Raw genomic sequence first — 21,396 nt, 5'->3', positions numbered from 1 at the left:
GAACGCGAGGTGGGTCTCCCACGCAGGTGGCAGGAGCCTGCTTACCTGAGCCAGTGTCGCTGCTGTCAAGGGCTGCGTTGGCAGGAAGTTGGATTCAGAAGCCAGAATCAAAACTCAAACCCAGGGCACTCCCATGGGGGATGCAGGTGTCTGTCTGTCTGTCTCTCTCCCTCTCCCTCACTCTCCCGATGTTTGCGAAGGCCAGGCTAAATCCAGGAGCTTTATCCAGGTCTCCCACAGGGATAGCAGGGGAGGGGATCCCCCACTAGCTGGAGCAGAAGTGGAGCAGCCGGGATTCGAACCGGCATCCACAAGCGCCTTTACCTGCTACGCCACAGTGCCAGCCCCAGATGCAGCTGTAGCCCACTATGCTAAACACCCACTGCCTCCATAGCAGGTAGATCTTAAGTGGTGATGATAATAACCTCTTGTTTTAGTGCAGGTGAAAGTCTTGTTCTCCAGGTGTCTTCATTTTCATTAAAGATCCAGGAGACAGCCCTAGCGGGCTGGATGTGACGCCCACCAAGCTGCCTCTTGCCTCTCTGAGCTTGAATGCGATTGTGGATTTTCAGGGCCTGTGACACATGCAGTCCCTTCTCAGTGGAATGCCATTGCGGCTGCTTCTGTCTTTTCTAATGGATTTGTAAGGACAGTGTATAAAGAGGAAGTCTAGTGAACACAGGTGGAGAATTGCCCATCTGCAGATGGGGGCCGTGGGCTAAGGACTGGGCTTTGTGTTCTGTCACCATCCACGTCCGTCCCCCACGCACGGCAGGTGCGCGTGGTTAGCCACGGAGGCTGTGGGTGCTGGACTGGCGCGCATGAAGGCAGTCTTCGAGGAAGAGAATAAACCTTTGGCTTTTGTGTCCATAAAATGGGGCAACAGTGCCCACCATTGCCTTCAGAGGAGACTCGGGGGATACTGCCGAGTCTGGATGCCGACTCCCAGGCCTGCCAGCCTCCAGGGAGCAGTGGCTTGCTGCCTGAATGTCCACTCCTTTGTTGGACTGCTCTGCGCCGCAGCAGGTGTGATGGCCGTGTACGACTCATGGGCTGGCTGTGAAGACACAGTAACGAGATAATCCGACAACCCCAACCCACGCAAGGCCAGTTCCACCACCTTAGGCGGTTGTCCCATGAGTCCTGGGCCAGCCCTGACAGCCCTGGCTGAAGCAGTGTGAATTCTCCTAGCCGGTCCGTTTTTATTTTTCTAGCTCAGTCTTGGCTGCCAGCTGTCTCCCCTCGGGCAAGTCCTTCATCCTTCTCCTTACTCCCTAAGCGCCTGTTAGCTCTGGATTTCTGTGCTCTCAAATGATTGCTTCCATTCAGTTTCTTGTTGTTGTTGACTGTGTGTGTGTGTGTGTGTGTGTGTGTGTGTACACGTTAGTCTTTGTTGGTACCTCTTTGTAGGTACAGGTGCTTGCGATGGAGGTGTAGCGAGCCAGGTCGTGGCTACGTTGTGAAACCCTTGGTTGGACCGGAGCAATTCAAGTGGTTTTAAAATAGGAAGCGGGTGTGATAAGAATGCAGATTGGCTTGCGTGGTTGCAGCTTTCCTCGTGGGTGTGCGTTCTCAGGAGCCTTCCTGTCTGGGGGGAAAAGAAGAAAGCGGAGACCCAGGCACCCCAGCCCTTGCTTCAAACTTCTGTCTGGCCAAGGGTCAGAGCGTCTTAAGAGTTAACGTGGAGCTTCGGGCGAAACAATGGGTGGACTAACACTTCCAGAGCCCACACGGCAGTTCCTTGAAATGCCCTCCCCGATTCTTTGAAATTCACTCCCGTGTTATTAGATAAATAAGCGCTGGCTGGGTCCGCAGCCCAGGCTGCCTAAACCTGTCGGCACCGCTTCTGCCCAGGAGAACAGAGGAGGGACGAGGGTTTTCAAGGTGTATTGTTTCCGTATCCTTTTATTATTTATTTACTGGGGCACTGGAGAGTGTTTTTCCATGTACCTGGAAGGCAGCTTTTGCTTACGAAAGCTTCCCCATTCTTTCTTGATTTATTCCCCCAGCACTCCCTTTGCTAATTTACTCCTCACTGACACTGTCATTCACGAACACTCAGACACCGACACGCCATGATTGTATCTGGAAGGACGCCCGCCCCTTGCTGGACGTGAGAGTCGGCTCAGTGTCTGAGCCCGCTGTGCGATGCAAGTTGAAATATTCCATTCCACGGCGCCTGGCGTTCAGCTGCTGCCCGTGGCGCACGCCGACTGTCACTTGCCCGTCTTACGGAGTGGCTGGTGGCTTTTTCTTGAGCCACGTGGCCCCCTGAGGTTGGCTGAGGATTGGCTGATCAAAGATGATGTTTGGGAGTGTGGGTGGCTGCTGAGTGATGCCCGGAAGTCGGTTCTCCCAACGGACTCTCTTAAGGGGCACAGCTTCCCTCCTGGGGTTGGACAAGAGGATCGGATTCGGGTCGACTGTGTGTGGTCTCGCCGCATTCGCTGTGTGTGCTGTGTGCTTCCGGGGTCGCTCTGAGCTGCTTGGCAGGGCTGCCGTGTGTGTGTGTGTGTGTGTGTGTGTGAACTTTCTCCCCCTCTCCATGAGGTGGACTCAGACCTCTCTCACCGCTCCTGCTCCCATTCACCTCTTTTTTATTTTTTGACAGGCAGAGTGGACAGTGAGAGAGACAGAGAAAGGTCTTCCTTTGCCGTTGGTTCACCCTCCAATGGCCGCCGCGGCCGGCGCACCGCGCTGATTTGATGGCAGGAGCCAGGTGCTTCTCCTGGTCTCCCATGGGGTGCAGGGCCCAAGTACTTGGGCCATCCTCCACTGCACTCCCAGGCCACAGCAGAGAGCTGGCCTGGAAGAGGGGCAACCGGGACAGAATCCGGCGCCCCGACCGGGACTAGAACCCGGTGTGCCGGCGCTGCTAGGCGGAGGATTAGCCTAGTGAGCCGCGGTGCCGGTGCTCCCATTCACCTCTAACACCTCCCCTGCCCCCAGATGTGCAGGTTTGCCCTCTCCCAAGCCCGCCTGTGCTCCCCTGCTCCGGGGCCGCAGCAGGCTGGAACCTTTTCAATCATCCTTGTCTTCCTGCTAGGCAGCCAGCTCCGCAAGGCCGTTCTTCTGCTCAGTTAGATCCCCAGCACCTGCTACAACATGGACCCTTGATTGACTTAGTGAGTGAAAGGATCCTGGGCTGTCGGAGCTGGGTGGGCCCTGGGAGATCTAACTCGAGCTCCTCATGATCCACGTGGGGAAACAGCCCCCCCCCCAGAAGCTTCTAGAAGGAGCAGGGTGGGCGGGGTAGCAGAGGAGAGAAGAGAGCTTGAGTTTGCCAACTTGGCATCAATGGTCTTTCTGTGGCCACCTGCCCCAGCTGGGCCCTGTGTCCTGGGCCTTGTGGGGACTTCAAGCTCTCACCATGATGGCCAGAACTGACAGCTAAAGGGAGCGAAAAGCCCTTCTCCCACCTCGGCGGTTGTTGGCAGCTCTTCAGGGTTCTGAATGTTTTCATTGCATTTGAAACAGACAGACAGACAGACCTCCTCTTTCAGCTGGTTCATTGCCCAAGTGCCCAGAGTCTTTGGGGCTGGGCCAGGCTATGGCCAGGAGCCTGGAACTCCATCCAGGTCTCCCACATGGGTGGCAGGAATCCAAGCGCTTGAGCCATCACCTGCTGCCTCCCAGGGCGTGTGTTAGCAGGAAGCTGGAGTCGGGAGCGGAGCCGGGATGCCGACGTCCCAAGCTGCGTCTGACCTGCTGTGCCTGCTGCCTGCCCCTCGAATCATTTCTTAATCCAGACGCTTATCCAGGTCTTGTCATTGCGTGGGTAACTGTTGACATTAAGGAAAGCAGTAAGGCATTTTGCACATTTAGAAAAATCAAACAGCGTAGAAGGAAATGGAAAGTTCCACTTGAACTCTGGTTCTTCTGCCCAGAAATGAGAGTTTTATTTATTTCTTCCCTTGGTAAAACAGAACAAAAACTGCACACACGTACACATTCATAATCCAATGCAAATATGTACCAATCTTAAGATCTTACTTTGAGATATCTGCTAAGCAGAGATTAGAAAAAAAAAAACAGGCCGTACCCTGAGCGGCTCTGGCAGAGCCCGGTCTGTGGCTGGTGGAGTTCTTGTTGGGGGCTTTTGACAATTCCACCTGTCCCCCTGCCCGTTCACTTAGCACTGGCTCAGTTCTGGTCCTCTAATGCAGCTTTGTGGCTGTCGGCGGTGAAGGTCTTGCCCCAGCTGTTCATCGTTGTATTTTGTTGCTGTTAGGAATGAGCCATTTTTGTCCTTGCTTTCGCTACCTGCTTGTTGTTGGTGCGCGGGGCCGGGGGGGGGGGGTTCTCACATGTGCAGTTCATGAGTTGCCACAGGTGTGAAATTCCCCCGTGGTTTCTGTGGCTTGTCAGCTGCTTCGGGTTCCCAGGCGTGTGGTCATGTGGCCCCTTTGCTCTTACTTGCTTTCTTCCAGGGGCTCGGATGCTTGTCGGTGATGGCAGACTTAGATACCGCTAGCACCTTAGCATCAAATGGCATTCTAGCCCTTGTTTCTCTTCCCCAGCGCTGCCGTGTGTGTTCTGTTGGGTCTTGGGTTCCACGCCACCTGATGCTTGCCACTTCCCTATGTTGGCCACCGCCAGTGATTGATAGAGGAGAAGATGGATGTCCACAGAGTGACGTCACTCGTGCAGGATCATATAGTCTTCAGGTGTCAGGCCGCAGCCTGGCTGTCCCAATTTCCTCACCCCGGCTGTCAGAGGCCGGTGACAGGTGGCAATTAGCAGCTGTCCCCTGCCTCCGCCGCCTCCAGCCCTCGGTGGAGGCCCTGCCGGGGCAGTCTCCGATTGCCTTAGGTGACCCAGAATTGGCCAGGCTTTCCCAACAGCTCTCCCCAAAGCAGGAGTCTGGCCAGCTCGGGAGGAAGGAATGTCGGCCAGCCACTTCAGGTATGGCACGCACGGAGTAAGGGCCAGCCCCAGGCCACGTTGTGAAATCTCTGTTTGGAGGTGAAATTCATCTGAGGCTCTTCTGTCCCGGACCCTGCCTAGGTCCCTGGGGGCCCAGGGGTCCCCGGATCTCAGCCTAGTTCCTTCCTCTTAACGGCACCGGCTTGGTGCCCTTCTCAGTTGGAGCCGATGGCAGTCATTGGGGCTGTCCTTAATTTCAAGAGCTCAGTGCCTGCCTTCGAGGGCCGTTCTCGGATGTCGGTTGGCGTCGGGCCTTGGGTTCTAAGCAAACGCCGTCCTCAGTGGAGGACTTGCCCAGTGCAGTCTCCTTGTCAGCTTAGGCAAGGGCCCTGGTTCTCGGGCACACGTCCTGGGCACCACCTCCCCGTCCAGTCCTCCACACGGGACATCAGGAGGGGCCGAGCCCTGTGGCACCCGCTCGGCACCCTGTCCTGCATCCCTCTGCCCCTCGGCACCCTGTCCCCCGTCCCTCTGCCCCTCGGCACCCTGTCCTGCGTCCCTCGGCACCCTGTCCCCCGTCCCTCTGCCCCTTGGCACCCTGTCCTGCGTCCCTCTGCCCCTTGGCACCCTGTCCCGCATCCCTCTACCCCTCGGCACCCTGTCCTGCACCTCCCTCTGAGTGGCCTCCGGACACGGCCATCTCCCTGTTCCTTTTTCATCCTCTCTCCGCACCGCAGCTGGAATGATTTATAAAAATCACATGACCCTTGCTTAAAAACCCTCGTGTGACTTTCCATCGCCCTCAGCAACTCAGCGAGAAACCCAGGCTCTTGGGGCCGGCGTTGTGGTGCAGCAAGTTAAAGCGCCACCTGTGATGCGGGCAGCCCATGGGCGCTGCTTCCAGTCCCAGCCGCTGTTCTTCCGATCCAGCTCCTTGCTAGTGCACCTGGGAAAGCAGCAGAGGATGGCCCAGGTACTTGGGCCTCTGCCACCCACGTGGGAGACCCAGATGGAATTTCTGGCTTCTAGCCTGGTCCAGTCCTGGCCATTGTGGCCATTTGGAGAGTGAACCAGTGGATAGATGTGTGCTCTTGCACGCTCTCTCTCTCACACTCACTCTCCAACTCTGCCTTTCAAATAAGTTTAAAAAAAATCTTAAAGTTGAAAAAATAAATCCAGGCTTTTGATCCTGCCATCCAGCTGGGAGGGATCAGGGCAGCTGCTTGCATCCTGCGTCCTGGCCCGCTGGCCTGTTCTCCCGGCCACCCGGCTCTGCCCTGCCTGGAGTCTGTGCACAAGGTGTTCCCTGGGCCCGGAAGGCCCCCACCTGCCTCCCAGCCTGGTGGAGCGGCTCCTCCTTGTCTTCCAGATCTCGGTGTAAAGGGCACCTCCTCTGGAGAGCTGGCTGGCCCGGTCCCTCTCGGTCACCTGTCCTCATTCTCTGCATTCCACCTGCCACGTCTCCCTGTCCCTGCCTGTGGAATTGAAACCCCGGGAAAGCGGGGACGATGTGGCTGGTGCTGGGCGGCTCTGCTGATCACACACAGGGCGCGCTGGGGCTGGAGCTGTTAGCGCCTGTGGGGTCTCTCGGGGGATCTTTAAAAATGCAGGTCCTGCCCCCCACCCGCCCGCCCAGAGATTGTGATGGGGCAGGTTGTGTGGCAGGTGGCAGGGAGCCACACTTTGAGGGCTTTGATGCTGGCCTGGGTGCCAGCCAGCACCTTAGCCGTTATCCTGTTAGTCCCTCAGGCACCACTTCTCTTTTTAATAGCACAGGGTTTTTAAAATAATTTGTGGGTTTATTGTCATTTGAAAGGCAGAGAGAGACGGAGACAAAAGATCTTCCAGCTGCTGGTTCACTCCCTAAATGCACACGACAGACAGAGCTGGTCATGGGGAGGCCAGGCTCCTGGAACTCAATTCTGGTTTCCCACGTGGGTGGCCGGGACCCAAGTACTTGAGCTGACCCCCAAGGTGGGCATTAGCAGGAAGCTGGACTTGGAAGTGGAGCTTGGACTTGAACCCAGGCACTCTGATATGGGACGTCGGACTCCCAGGTGGCGACTTAACTGCTGTGCCACAAGCCTGCCCCAGAGCCCTGCGCGGCTTCTAAGAACTTAGGGGTGGGGACGCTGAGTGGGTATTTAAGAGCTTATGATAAAGTTTCTTTTTGTTGCATTTTTACCTGAATAGTGACTTGTTCCATATGCATGGAAGATAAAACAACATCAAAGGCTCACAAAGGAGAAGGCTCCCTTGGGTTCTCCCCCTTCTGGGCGGCCCCACGTTCTTAGGAAACCTGTTTTCTGAGTTGCTTGGATGAATCTCTAGTGCCTCTTCGTACAAACTCGGGAAACTTCCGGGACGTGTTCTCGTGTGTTCTCTTACGACACGAAGTTGTAGTTCACGTAGGTTGCTTTGCATTTTGCTTTTTAAAAAATACGTATCCGGGGAGGCTTTCCCATCGGCACACTTTGCAAGCTCCCTTTGGGAAGCGACCAGCTTCCTGCCGTGGAGCTACCGTGGAGCTGGTGGTGGATGCCGGCCTACCAACTCTGGGAAGCAGGTGCACTGTGTCTCGTACGCGCGTGTTATTCTTTGTAGACACGTGCAGGAGTATCTGGTGTTGTTCTTTGTAGACACGTGCAGGAGTATCTGGTGTTATTCTTTGTAGACACGTGTAGGAGTTTCTGCAGTGTGAATTCTCGGAGGTCAGCTGCAGGGTCCTGGGGTCAGATGCCTTTGGCACATCATGCCAGATGTCTCATCTTGGGGGGGTGCCTCTTTTGCATATACATCAGCAATAAAGTAGAACCCCAATATTTTTTTCTTACTATTTATTTATTTGAAAGTCAGAGTTACACAGAGGGAAGGAGAGAGGGAGGCAGCGAGAGTGGCAGAGAGAGCGAGTGAGCGCACGCGCACTTCCATCTTCCATCTGCTGGTTCACTCCCCAGTTGGCTGCAACTGCCGGAGTTGTGCCGATCGGAAGCCAGAAGCTTCCTCTGGGTCTTCCACGCGGGTAAAGGGGCCCAAGGACTTGGGCCATCTTCTGCTTTCCCAGGCCATAGCAGAGAGCTGCATCGGAAGTGGAGGAGCAACTGGTCCTCAAGCCGGCATCCATATGGGATGCCGGCACTGCACGCAGAGGCTTAACCTGCTATGCCACAGTGCCAGACCCAGAACCCCAATATTTTTATGAGCTTTTCTACTACAGTGTGTTATCAGACATTTGGATCTTTGTTAATTTTTTGAGTTTTAAAGATTTATTTATTTGAAAGGCTGAGTACCAGAGAGGGAGAGACAGAGAAAGAAATTTTCCATTTCCTAGTTCACTCCAAAAACGGCCATAATGATTGGGGCTGGGCCAGGCTGAAGCCAGGAGCCCTGTCTAGGTCTCCCATGTGGGTGCAGGGACACAAGGACTTGGGCCATCTTCTGCTGCTTTCCCAGGTGCATTAGCAGGGAGCTGGATTGGAAGCAGAGCAGCTGGGATTTGAACTGGCGCCCATATGGGATGCTGGTGTCACAAGCGGTGGCTTCACCTGCTATGCCACAGCACTGGCCCCAGATTTTTGTTTTTCAGATGGCTTCATTGAGACATAAAGGACATGAAATAATGGCAGAGTTTTAAGGCTTATGATTGGGTTCCTGAGTTTTGGCATGTATACATGTGAAACCAGCACCGCAATCCAGATAGTGTAAAAACCCGTTACCCCACGGAGTTCTGGTCTGAGCGGATCTGCTTCCTGTCGCCATGATGTTCGCATTTGCAGGGTTTTTATGCAAGTGCCTGGGTTTTGCCATCTCACGTTGTTTTTGGAGTTGCCTGTGTATGTAACAACTGTTCTTTAGTGCTGACGTGTTTCCTTTTTTAAGATTTATTTTATTTGAAAGGCAGGGTTAGAGAGAGAGCGAGCGAGCGAGCGCTTGCATCAACTGGTTCACTCCCCAAATGGCTACAATGGATGGAACTTGGTCAAACCAAAGCCAGGAGCTTCTTCTGGGTCTCCCACATGAGTGCAGGGGCCCAAGCACTTGGGCCATCTTCCGCTGCTTTCCCAGGCCATAGCAGAGAGCTGGATCAGAAGAAGAGCAGCTGGGACTTGAACTGGCGCCCACATGGGATGCTGGCACTGCAGGTGGCGGTTTTACCTGCTATGCCGCAGCACCGGCCCCATCTTTTTATTCTTAAAAAGCCTCTTAGGGTGTGGGGTGGGCATCATGGCACAGAGCATCAAGCCACTGCGCTAAGTCCTGGCTTCCCCACTTCCAGTCCAGCTGCTGGTTAATGAACACCCTGGGAGGCAGCAGATGATGACTTTAGTACTTGGATCCCGTCTGCCCATGGGGGAGGCTCCTGGCTTCTGTCTGGGTGTGACCCTGTGTGGTGATTTCAACTGTGTTTTGTACGTCCTCCTTCCTATTATAATTAGACTCTAATTTTGTAATTAATTAGCTGCTTTGCATAATGCTTTGTCTGCGTTCTCGTTACCCTAGTCAAGCTATTTAAATTCCTCGCATATCTGGCTCAGTTATCTCTATGAAGTTGCAAGAAAGTACACGGTCTGCCTCCCAGCAGCTCAGTGTCTTTAAGAAGCTTTGTCCTTTTACCTGGCAAGATGAGAATGACGCGTGATGATGCGAGAAAAAACATTTTATTTCTATAATGTAACCTGTACATAAGTTACATGTACATGATTTACTTGGAAGGCAGAGCGACATAGGAGAGCGAGCGAGATCTTCCATCTGCTGCTTCACTCCCCAGATGGCTGCCACAGCCAGGCGCCAGGAACTCCCTGGGGGCTTCCACGTTGGCGGCAGGGGACTAAGCGCTTGGGCCATCCTCTGCTACCTTCCCAGGAGGGTTAGCGGGAAGCAGCACAGCCGGGACTTGAACCAGTGCTCCGATATCGGATGCCGGCGTCACAAGAGGTGGCTTCACCCTCGCCTGTGCGGGAACGTAACGTTTTCCATTCTTAGGTCTGTTTTTGTGATTTGCCACCTCTTGGCCTTTGCTCAGGCACTGCCTGGGTGGGCTGCGGGCCGCACTGCAGGGGTGGGTAGGGGCGGTGTCCCGCTCACTGTGTGCGTTGCGGTCTCACTGTGTGAGCAGGGCCCCACTGGGGGCGCAGTGGCTGCGCTGCTTGGTGGGCCGTCTGGCAACTCTGGAGGTGCCCGGATGCTGAGGGGGGTCGTGTGCTGTCTACACCAGCGACGCCTCTCATGCTCACCCCCTCCCCTGCCGGGTGTGTTTTCTCGGAGGGCCAGGGTTATGAAGTGGGGGAATGCACCCCGTGTTCCCAACTTTGCCGGAGAGGGCTGTGTCTGTGTGCGGAGGGTACTTTGCTGAGTGCCTGGGGGGACGTGCGGCGGGAACCCTGGAAGGCCAGCTTCTCCCCGCCTCCAGCGTCCAGCGAGCGTGAGCTTAAAGCAGGGCTCGCGCGTGCCCAGGAGTCCCCCCAGCCGAGCCTCATCGGCCTTTGTTTGCATGAAAGGAAAGTCACGTAATTGCTCTCTGGGCACATTTTCCTGATGACTTGGCTGCGGGCTGGTTGATTTCATTGTCCTGTGGCCAGGAGGAAGCAGAGGGACAAAGGCTGGGGTGGGGTGCCCAGGGGCTCGGTGAGTCACCAGGGCCAGCGTGGAGCGCCCAGGTGTGGCTCCTCCCACCCACAGGCACTGGGGGGCTGGCCGGGGACAGGGTAGAGGCAGGGCCGGGGTGGGGCTCGGCGCTAGCTCATGCCATGGCCACCAGTGAAGTGGCCTGGGACGAGGTCTTGCATCCCAGTGTCCCGGTCCCCTGGTTTGTTGATTCACATCCATCTGTAGAAAGTGCTTCGGTCAAGGTTACTGTTCTTGCTTCGAAACTGGAAACTCTGCCCTCGCACCTGCTTGCCTTCCCCGAGATGAGTGCACCAGCCAAGCCTATCCTTTTTTTTTTTTTTTCTTTGCTGGAATTGTCCGGAAAATCCCCAGAAAGGGAGGAGCATAGACTTGCCTTCCACAGCCCGGATGCTCTGGTCCAGCAGAGAGCGGGAGGGAGGAGCCCCCACCCCTGCTCCCGCGAGCGGAGGACACAGCTGGGGAGGTGGAGGCCCCAGTGCGGCACAGTGGCTCAGGCAGCCTCGCCGTGCACAGCAGTGGGGATAGAACCTTCTGGAAACTGTCTTCATGCGTCTGGGAGGCTGCTCTTCTGTGCTGGGGCCCTCGGGTCGCTGGACTCGGGTGAATGGGGGGACAGCTGCTCTCTTGGGTCACGAGGTGCCAGTCACTTGCCCAGATGCCTCCCTGCCCCTACCCCAGGCACGGGAGAATCCTGGGGCCCCACCCAGCGGAACTTCCTGGCTGGTGGGTGCAGAGGGGCGATGGATTGCAGGGGCCATCCTCCATCCCAAAGGCAGGGGGCGCTGTGGACACCCTGGAGCCCGGAGGTGCTCCCAAGGAAGGGATGTGTGGTTTCATGCTACACGAGGCAGATACGTGAGGCTGCGCGCCGCCCCCTGTCACCTGTCCCCCTCTCCGGCCCCAGGTGTCTGGCTGCCCAGCCTGTGCGTCCTGCTCGTGGTGTCTCGCACCTGGGGAGTGCCCTCCCTCCGCCCACTCCTGTCACTCAGTTTCTCCCCTGGTCCCTGTGGATGACTGCCCCAGTGATGGTCGGATCCTGGGCAGCATGCACTTGTCTTGATTTCAACAGGTGACTTTATTATGAACATGCGCTTGCTGTTTTTAAAAGGAACCCAAGCTAACCCCTGCAGTCCCACACGCCAGAGAGCGTTATTTCAGCTGTTCCAGATTTTTCTGTGCGTATACAGACACGCGTAAGCTTTTGACAGTTCGCTGCCTTTTTTGCTGCCTGTGCTTCCGTGCGGCACACAGAGGCCTTCCTGGTGACCCTACGTTGCAGGATCTCTGGTTTGATGGCACAGAGACGGCTTCTTTTTTTTTTTTTTTTGCAACCGCAGACAGTGTGCAGCTGAACGTGTGTGGTCCTTGCACACGCGCTCCCGTGTAGCACGGGGACGGATTCCTCGAAGGGGAATGGCTGGGTGAGACGATCGGCCTGAAGATGTCGGGTGGACGTCCCCAGCACGTCCCCGGAGCGGGCACTCCTCCGCTGTAGACCGTGAATCCGCTCACTGACGGATGACCCTCCAGAGCCGGTGGGCTGCGCTTCCACCCGGGGAGTGTGGGCCGCTTGCCGGGGCTCTTGTGTCCCCCAGGCCACCTCAGCCCTCACGCGGCCAGGCCGAAGCCAGGCGCGTGCAGCCCCACCCCGGGAGGACGGGGACCATCTTGCTTTCCCAGCACATGAGCTGAATAGGAAGCGGAGCAGCCGGGACTCAAACCAGAGTCTTGTCTAGGATGCGGCGTCCCAGGTGGCAGCTTAACCCACAACACCAGCCCCACAGTGCTTTATTTGCAAAGTTTCTTTGCCTGTTATTTAAAAATGTCTTTATTTCCGTATTAGCCATTTCTGAGACGTTACGCACATTCCCAGGGCTGCGCGACCATCACCGCCAGCCCCATCCAGCCACAGAACTTTTCCTCTTGCAAAACAGATTTTACAGATTTTTTGACGTTTTATTCATCTGAAAGGCAGAGTTACAGAAAGAGAGGGAGAGACGGGGGAGAGAGAGCGAGAGTTTCTTCCGTTCACTGGTGGCCAGTAACAGACGGCCCAGATGGCTGTAACAGCTTGGGGCTGGGTCAGACAGGAGTCAGGAGCTTCATCCGGGTCTCCCACGTGGGTGCAGGGATCCAAGGACTTAGGCCATCTTCTCCACCAGGCCATAAGCAAGGGCTAGATGGGAAGTGGAGCAGCCAGGACACAAACCGGTGTCCATGTGAGATGCTGGCACTGTAGGCAGCAGCCTAATCCACTGAGCCACAGTGCTGGCCCCGAAACGGAGGTTCTGTGTATGTCAGCCACTAACTCACTGCCTCGTGCCCCAGCCACCTGTGCACTCTGAGCCTCTGACGAGGGGCCTCCTGTGAGTGGAATCATACAGGCTTTGCCCTTCTGTGCCGAGTGACTTAGCGTGACATCTGCAGGGTTTGTCGGAACACAGCGAGCTGGCGTCTCCGTCCCTGCGAGGCCCGGTGGTGCCGCGGTGTGGGGTGGTGGGCTGCCCTGTAGCCCTGTGTCAGTCACCCGTCAGTGGGTGCCCGGATTGCTCTCACCTTTTGATTCTTGGATAATATTGCTGTGTTTATTTTTTTTTGTTTTATTTTCTACTTGTGAAAGTACTATGTCCTGACAAACTCGCACATCACGCATAAGCACGTAGGAGCTGGAGTCCCCATTTCTGTGTGTGAAGACAGTAACCAGCGCTCACAGCTCCGCGTCTTGTCTTTCTGGAATCTTCTTTAGGTGGGCACCGAAACAATTTTTGAAAGTGGAATTACCGCCTCCACGGGGTCAATACTTGTTAAACTCTTAATTTTGATCTGATTCCAAGTCCCACGAAAGTTGCAAGACTCGGGAAGAGAATTCCCGTGTGCTTTGCACGCCTGCCTTCTGCCATCTGTCTGTCCGTCCCCCTGCGCCCCGGAGCTGCAGACGGCAGACGTGCGTCTCCTGAGGCGCGAGGGCGCAGTCCCACCGGCCCAGGAACGCGGCGCCGCCGCGCCGTCCGCAGAGCCCGCGTGGCCGTCCCCACCGTCTCGCGGCATTGCTCTCCAGCAAGGCACCCTCGGGTTTTCTCCGTGCTGGTGGGCCTGGAAGTGCGTCGCCCTGCCTTGATCTCGCTCCTTGCGGAGCGCACGCTCGGACGTGCACTTCCGTGACGCTCTGGTTTCTGAAGGGCAGGGCCAGTTACGTCGCGAATTCTGCCTTTGTGGACCTTGCCGATGCTTCCTCCTGATTGGACCCAGGGTAGGCCCTCTTGGCAAAGCCACCGCCCACCCCACAGGGGGAATCGGTCTTGTCGGAGGCTATGTATGTAAGGGGGTATGTATCGCCCTTTCTCCTTACAGGAGATTTTAACTTTGGCCACTTGCTCTAACTCGTGTCTATTCTAAAATATTTGTTTTTCCTCCTGGCGTTAAAAAAAAAATGTTTATGAGGCCGGTGCTGTGGCTCACTTGGCTAATCCTCCGCCTGTGGCGCCGGCATCCCATATGGGCCCTGGGTTCTGTCCCGGTTGCTCCTCTTCCAGTCCAGCTCTCTGCTGTGGCCTGGGAGGGCAGTGGAGGGTGGCCCAGGTGCTTGGGCCCTGCACCCACATGGGAGACCAGGAGGAGGCTCCTGGCTTTGGATCGGTGCAGCTCCTGCCGTAGTGGCCATTTGGGGGGTGAACCATCGAATGGAAGACCTTTCTGTCTGTCTCTCTCACTGTAACTCTACCTGCCAAATAAATTAAAAAAAAAAAAAAAAAGGTTTAGCAAGTTGAAACTTATACTTGGTGAAATGTGCCCATCTTAAGTGGACAGGCTGTCCATCCGTGTAACCGACAGCACGGTCAAGGTCCTCCCGTATTGTTTGTCGTCCCTTTTTAAATTAAAACTGTGACTTGCACATCTTGTCCAGTGGAGACGTTTCTGGAGAGTGCTTTATGGAAAACGCCAGAATGTTCCTGAAGGCCAGCGCGGAGCCTTGCAGACCTGAGACCCGGGTCCCATTAGCCGTGTAGGGGACCTTGTGCACTCTGTCTGCCCACCGTGTCGTCTCGGGAACGGAGTCTCCGAACCCCCTCAGAGCTCACGCCAATGACTAAAATCGAGTTGTAAAAAAAGATGAACAAGCCAGCTAAGAAAAATCAGCCAAGGACGGGCCCTGCTCCCCACAGGGAGGAAGAGGGTCTTTTGTGGGGCCAAAACACGAGACGAGATGTCCAGCTTCTCCGGTGATCAAAGATACGCGGTCAGAGCCGCAGGGAGATGTGTTCCGCTATCAGCTTGGCGGGGATTAAAATGCGTAACGCGCCTTCGTGCCGGAGAGCGGGCGTCCCGCGCCGCGTTGATGGGAGTGCGTGTGCGCTGAGCGTGCGGGGCCTCCCGGTAAGGTGGACACAGCCCAGCAGCCGCCAGTAGGGCCCAGCCCCGGCGGCCGTGCCACGGAACGCTGGGCAGGAAAGGAAGGAGGACGCTCTGTCCTCGCCTGGAAAGGGGCCCACGCGGCGCGTGGAGGGGCTGGCCTGTGGCAGAGCAGCTGAAGCTGCCGCACGTGGGCGCCGCTCTGCTGCGACCCAGCTCGCGCCCATGGTCCGGGGAAAACAGTGTTCGATGGCCCGAGTCTGTGCGCCCCTGCACCCACCTGGGAGACCCGGAGGAAGCTCCTGGCTTTGGCCTGGCTCCGCCCTAGCTGTTCTGGCCGCTGGGGAAGTGAACCAGTGGATGGAGGATCCCTCTGCCTCTGTCTCTTCCCCCTCTAACTCTGACTTTCAAATACATTCAGCTAAAAAAGAAAAACCAAAACAGCGCGTTGCGTCTCCGGTTCCTTTCTGTGCGGACATTGTTCCACCTCAGCACCACCACGATGCCTGGCAGCCTTAGGTACCGCTCCAGCCGCGGCCATGCTGTTTTTGGGAGGTGAAACAAATGATTTTTCTCGGAGTTGAGCTTCCTAAGACCGTGATGTTCTGGCACGTTCCAGGGGTGGTACACACGCCAAGGGGCCACTCTTGGTATAGCTAATACTTCCCAGGGGCCAGAGTTTGTAGTGCAGAGGGTTAACCCGCAGCCTGCAAGACCAGCATCCCACATGAACGCTGGTTCGAGTCCTGGCTGCTCCACTTCTGACCCAGCTCCCTGCTGACACTCCTGGGAAAGCAGCAGAGGACGGCCCAAGTGCTTGGGCCCCTGGACCCTCATGGGAGACCTGGACGGAGCTCCTGGCTTCACCCTGGCCCATCCCTGGCCATTGCAGCCACTGGGAGAGTGAACCAGTGGATGGAAGACCTTTCCCTCTGTCTCTGTAACTCTGTCTCTTAAAAATAAAGGATGGTGGGGAGCAGCAAAGAATCACTGACAAAACGACGCGTGAGCTCTGCTTTAGGTCTGGTGGGAAAGAAACAAGCATGTGTCTAATTGTAGGAGCTCCAGGGCAGCAAGGTTCGTTTATTCATTCAACAAACACTGCTAAGCAGCCGCTGTGAGTCGGACACTGGTTGAGGCCAGAGCTCCGACCGCCTTCACCAGAAGCAAATGATTCCTGGGCAGTGTTTGGGGGGGGGGGGCAGCGGGAGCCGGCAGCTCGCCCGTGTCACCCTGATCCTAACAGGAATGGCTGACAGCATCGGGCAGCAGCTCCGGGAGCTCGAGGGCTCTGCTTTGCCCGGAGCATCCAAGCCGCAGGTGCCACGTCGGAGGCGCCCGTGTGTGGAGTCTGAAGTAACACAGTGCAGCCGTGGAGTCAGGGCTCCACGAGTAACAGGCTGCACGCATGGGAGGGCAGTCTGACAAGGACCCGTCCACGTGTGCAGACACACAAGGTGGCAGGAACGTGGGAGAGCCACGAGGGACAGCGCGGGACCTCAGGCTGGGGGGAGGAGTGGGGTTACTGGCACCGGACTCTCTCGCCCTCTCTGATCTCTGGGAGCTCCCCGGGAGGCAGAGGGCAGAGAACCTGCAGCCGGTGCCCCAAGCGTCCTGCACGCGCACATGTTGGCGTGTCTCTCCAACCCCCAGGGACCCCGTCCTTGACACGCATCAGGTCAAGTCCACAGCCGCTGCATGAGCTAAGCCCAGGCCACGGAGATTCAGGAGAGCCCGTTAACTGCCCTTCTAGGAAGTGCTGCCCGTCGGTGGGCGTGGAAACGCAGGCCAGGCCACAGGGTCCAGACCGCAGCCTGGCCTGGTGCCCAAGACCTGGCGTCTGCAGTCCACGTGCGGGCTGAATCTGGGGGGCGTGCACAGATGGCTTCTCTGGGCCTTAGCTTGCCCATCTATAAAATGAAGCGAAATCGCTTGGGGATTTTTGTGAGATTTAAATGGACAACGGTATAAGGATGTTTGAAACTTCATAGGTGCAGGAAAAAACAAAACAACCTCGCCTCAAGGGACCCATGCAAGTGCTAAGTCTCTGGAAATGTGCTGAGACCCTCAGTGTGCTCCCCTGAGAGGGGAGGGGTGGTTGTCCATTTGTTAACTATGATATACTTGTTTTTCCAGACTCTGACCGTGAACTTGTATTACTTTGCCATCAGGAGAGCTTGTCACTACCCTCCTTCTCTTCCTATTTTTTTAAGATTTATTTGAAATGCAGAGGGAGAGAGGGGGAGGGAGATCTCTTCTAACTGCTGGTTCACTCCCTAAATGGCCACCATGGCTGGGGCTGGGCCAGGGTGAAGCCAGGAGCTTCTTCTGGGTCTCCAGTGTGGGTGCAGGGGCCCAAGCACTTGGGCCGTCCCCCGCTGCTTTCCCAGGTGCATTAGCCGGGAGCTGGATGGGAAGTGGAGCAGCTGGGACTCGAACTGGCACCCAGATGGGATGCGGACATTGCAGGCGGCGGCTTAACCAGCTACGCCCTGACGCCGGCCCCTCTTCCTTGCTTTTATGAGGGGCTTCTCTGCTTCAGTTTCTCTGTCAGAGCCAGGGCCCCTGGGCTCCGTGCTCTCAGTGGCCAGTTGGTCAGTGCCTGCAACACTAGGTGACCGTGACCGTGGGCCCTGCGTCCAGTCTCTGCACACCCGAGCAGCCTCCTGGGAGCTGTGAGATGCGGCGAGGGGGCCGAGGCGAAGCTGTGGCTCCTCCGACTCCGCAGACCTCGCTCCCGGTTCCCCTGCTTGCCGGTTGGGGTTCTGATGGACGAGCTCCCTGCCCTGGAGCAGGCTCTCTTGCTCTTACATGAGTGGGGCCTGGCCGGCTGTGCGCATCGGCAGGAATCCCGCCCGCTGCGTGCTACCCGGCCTTTCTAGACAGGAGAACCGAGGCTCGGAGAAGTCGAAGCAACCTGGCCCAAACCAAGCAATTGGTGATCGGTGACGTCATGCCAAGTTGAGCCGTGGTGCCTCCAAGCCCTGTGCCGGGCTTTCCCCGCACTTTCTGAGGCCTCCCGTATGTTTCCTGGGGACCGAAAGTTTCCTTTTTCTGATTGGAAACACCGTGAGAAGGTGTGGGGTAGGCAGACGGCTTCCACGCGTCCTGGTGTCCTCCACTGCGTGTCCTGGTGCAAGCTCGTCCCTGGCATCGGGCCCTCTGTCGCCCGTCCTCCACGGCTGCCCCCGCGTCCCGCCGTGGCCCCCTTTTCCCATGGTTCCCCCGCTGCGACTCGCAGCAGCTGTGCCGCCGAGGGCAGCTCCTTATTCAGAGCGCTTTTTTCTGTTTGCCCTCCTTCCTCGGGCCGGTTTCCCAGAAGTGGAACTACTGGTTCCTCGTGTGTGCGGCCTCTTCACACCCCGCTGCCAAGTAGCCCCCCACGGTGGCGTCCCTGCCCACTTCCCACTCTGACCGGCTCCTTCTCTTCTCTCCCAAGCCTCATAAAGAGAATGGCTCAGAGCGTGGTGGAAGTCCTGGAGGACTCGAAGGGGAAAGTCCAAGAGAACCTCCTGGCCAATGGAGGTAGGTGCTGACGGCCGCTGGGGGACACCAGGCCCAGCCACTTGGCGCTCACCCGGCTGCAGCCCTGGCGGAGCCCGCCCTGATCTGCTGAGTGGGCTGAGTGCCCAGAGCTCAGTGGCGCTGCCGAGTCTTGGGTCGGTTACGCCTGCATGGCTCCGGTGCCTCGATCTGGCCAGCTTTGCCGCTCACGCCCCCCGTGTCTCAGCTTGGCTTCCTGCGTCTGATAACCCTGCCTTCTTGTGTTGCAGGTCTGAAGGAGAAAATGAAATGTCTAAAGAGTAGGTTGGGCCCGCTTGCCGTGTGTCGCTCAGTGTGACCCACTTGCTGTGCGTGCTTGGTGTGACCCTGCATGTCCCCGGGAGGCTGGGTGCCGGTCGGGTCTCGGGGCTGCGGCAATTTCTCAAGTAACAACCTCGTAGCTTGATCACGCACCCGTACGGCACAGACGGCCAGGGTGCTGTTCCCTTGCCCGTCTTTCTGGGTCGCCCTGCCTCCCCCAGGCAGCCCTGCAATCATGAGCACCCTGGCTCTGCGGGGTTCCCCAGGGAGCTTCTGCGTCCTCGCCCGGACGACTGTCCCCAGGCTCCCTGCTGCCTGCTCTGAGGCTGTCCTGTGTGCTGTACCTTCACTGTGGCCAGTCCAGGTGGGGCTGGGAGAAGGGGGCCGTTTGCTTCGGGGTTTTTTCCAGGCTGCTCCAATGGATGCATTAAACAGGGGTGACCCTAGGGCAAAGAGAAGTCTTTACAGATGGGAAGTTCCCAGTGCCTTCCCGAACGTGAGCTCTTTGTCACACTGGCGCTCACTGCTCCTCCTAATAGAAGCTTTGTCCAACGGCCCAGCTGATCCTGTCTCCCAGCAGGTGACTTGTAGGGCCCTGGGCTGAGCTGCTGGTGAGCACATTCATGCCCCCCCCCATCCTTCCTCCCTTTTCAAAACAAATAGTCTTTTTAAGAAATCTGCTTATTTGCATTTTATTTGAAAGGCAGAAAAAAACAGGAAGAGATACTCTGCAAACACCCAAGCAGGACAAGGTCAGGTGGGAGCCGAGAGCCTAGAACTCAACCCAGGCCTCCCACATGGTCAGCAGGGACCCAGTGCCTGAGCCATCACTACTGCCTCCCAGGTGCACGTCAGGGGTAGAGCCAGAACTTGAACCCAGGGCCACTTCTCTACAAAAAAAAAGCCTGGTATTTGGGGCATGGAAATTTACATTAAGAGTGGCCACAGGGTGCTGGTTCAAGTCCCGGCTGCTCCACTTCCAATCCAGCTCCCTGCTGATGCGCCTGGGAGGGCAGCAGAAGATGGCCCAAGGGCTCGGGCACCTGCACCCCTGTGGGAGACCCAGGTGAAGCTCCTGACCCAGCACTGGCCGTGTGACTATTTGGAGAGTGAACCAGTAAGTCGAAGATTTTCCTCTCTGACTCTCCCTCTTTCTCTGTAACTCTGCCTCTCAAATAAGTAAATAAATCTTCAGAGTGGCCGCCGTACTCACACTTCTGCTCTAAATGCATGCCCCTTAGAGCTGGACGTGGCTGTTGCGTGGTAGCTATCCCCAGGCACGTGGCTCCAACCCCGAGAGACGGCCGCCTCTGTTCTCAGGGGAGGGAACCTCCTGCACGGTGGGTGCCAGCGACTTCCAAGGCGGGAGTTTCCAGAGGGCGCTCTGTGAACCAGCCCCGAGCAAAGGCCGGGGGCGGCGGCGGCGGCACCTGTGCCAGCCCAGTGCACGGTGGCTTGGGCAAGGCTCTGAGAAGTCCTGCAGGCCAGAGGCCTCTCCAGAGCTGCCCCGTGTGACCTGGAGGACACCGCCCATGACCTAGTGATTGACAGGGTCACCCAGGGGGCCTCGGTGCCCCCTGCAGGTGGGGTCTTGCGGGGCGGTTTGGGGTGCTGTCGTCATGGAGCAGCGTGCACCCCGACCTTGGCGAGTCTCCTGTCCGCTTCCCTCGCCCACCTGTGCGTGGACGGAGCGGCGGTCACCGTGTCGGCTCTCGGGTTTCCTTGGGCTCCTTCCTTTTGCGTCCTTTGCCTCCCGCTGAGCGTGGAGCAGGGCAGTGGTGGTGGATTGCTGAGCCGGACGTCGCCGTGGCCTCTGGGGCTGGCAGGGCGGCGGGTCTCGGCCCTGCGCTCTGCCGCCTGGCCCTGTTTGGGTTCTCACCTGAGCCTGTGGTTGCTCAACAGGTGCGGGCTGTGCCCGGCGTGTTTGGTTTTGGTCTGAGTCATGGTTCGCTCTCCCAGGCCATCTGCTCTGGCCCTGCCTTCCCGACTCCAGCCTGGGCGCAGGAGGCCGGGTCTGTCCTTTCTGGGCAGAGGAGAGAGAGCTGCAAGGCTGGGAGGTACAGGGAGCCTGGGGGAAGCCGAGGTGTCTGTGCACAGTGTTCCGCCCCACGGCACCAGTGTGCGCAGGTGCAGGGCCCTTGCGTGTGTGCCCCGGGCCAAGGCTCGGTGTCTGGCACTGGTGCTGGGGTCAGGGACGTAGGAGCAGAGGTGAGGAGAAGAGGAAGGGAGGGGGGACCACAGTCACAAACCTCAGGGTTTCAGGAGCCTCCTGCCTTGTCTAATGTCCTCTGGCGCATGGGTCGGACGGAGCGCGTGCTGGGCCCTGGGAGCTGATGTGACACAGGTGCAGCCGGGCCCTCCAGGAGCTCACAGGGTAGGGCCCGGGCTCATGTGCCACACAGCAGGCCGGCTGAGTCCAGTGGCACCGGCAGGGCTCCTGGAGGGGAGGGCAACGCCATGAGGAGCTGGGACGGTGGAGTGCACGAGGCGAGGACGTGGTCGGATTTTGCAGCCTCATGGTGCCAGTCGCCCTGGTCACCTGGTCACCGGGATTTCTGTCAAGGTCCTGCGCGTTTTCTGGGCACGTCTCCTCGCAGGGCACCGTGGCGGGCTGTGGGACACCCAGTGGTGCCCTCAAGAGGCTCAGCAGTGGCCGGGCAGAGTCCCAGTGTCACAGAGCTCAGGGACCTCCCAGAGGAGCCGGGCTCCCTGCGCCCTGGGTGTTGAGGGGTGGGGGTGGCAGCGAGG

The 21,396-nt window shown here is 57.5% G+C and overlaps 1 protein-coding gene across 12 annotated transcripts in view; it reads left to right on the top strand.

Moving 5' to 3' along the window:
- Window positions 1-21,396, top strand: part of ATP6V1C2 (ATPase H+ transporting V1 subunit C2) — a 56,376-nt gene that overhangs the window by 5,179 nt on the left and 29,801 nt on the right. For 8 of the 12 annotated variants that reach the window (XM_089326812.1, XM_089326808.1, XM_089326809.1 and 5 more), the window contains exons 4-5: window positions 18,284-18,369; window positions 18,618-18,647. The exons of 1 other annotated variant lie outside the window; for it this stretch is intronic. In XM_089326812.1, the coding sequence (XP_089182938.1) occupies window positions 18,284-18,369; window positions 18,618-18,647 (116 nt within the window). The remainder of the gene's footprint in view (window positions 1-18,283; window positions 18,370-18,617; window positions 18,648-21,396) is intronic. 3 more of the 12 variants (XM_051827832.3, XM_051827828.3, XM_089326811.1) reach the window with 1 other exon arrangement.

This window comes from Oryctolagus cuniculus, chromosome 2 (assembly GCF_051225735.1).
Source record: "Oryctolagus cuniculus isolate XC-2025 breed Fujian yellow rabbit chromosome 2, ASM5122573v1, whole genome shotgun sequence".
Taxonomy (NCBI): domain Eukaryota; kingdom Metazoa; phylum Chordata; class Mammalia; order Lagomorpha; family Leporidae; genus Oryctolagus; species Oryctolagus cuniculus.
The sequence above is the reverse complement of the archived record's forward strand: the minus strand, read 5'-3'. Positions and strand labels throughout refer to the sequence as shown.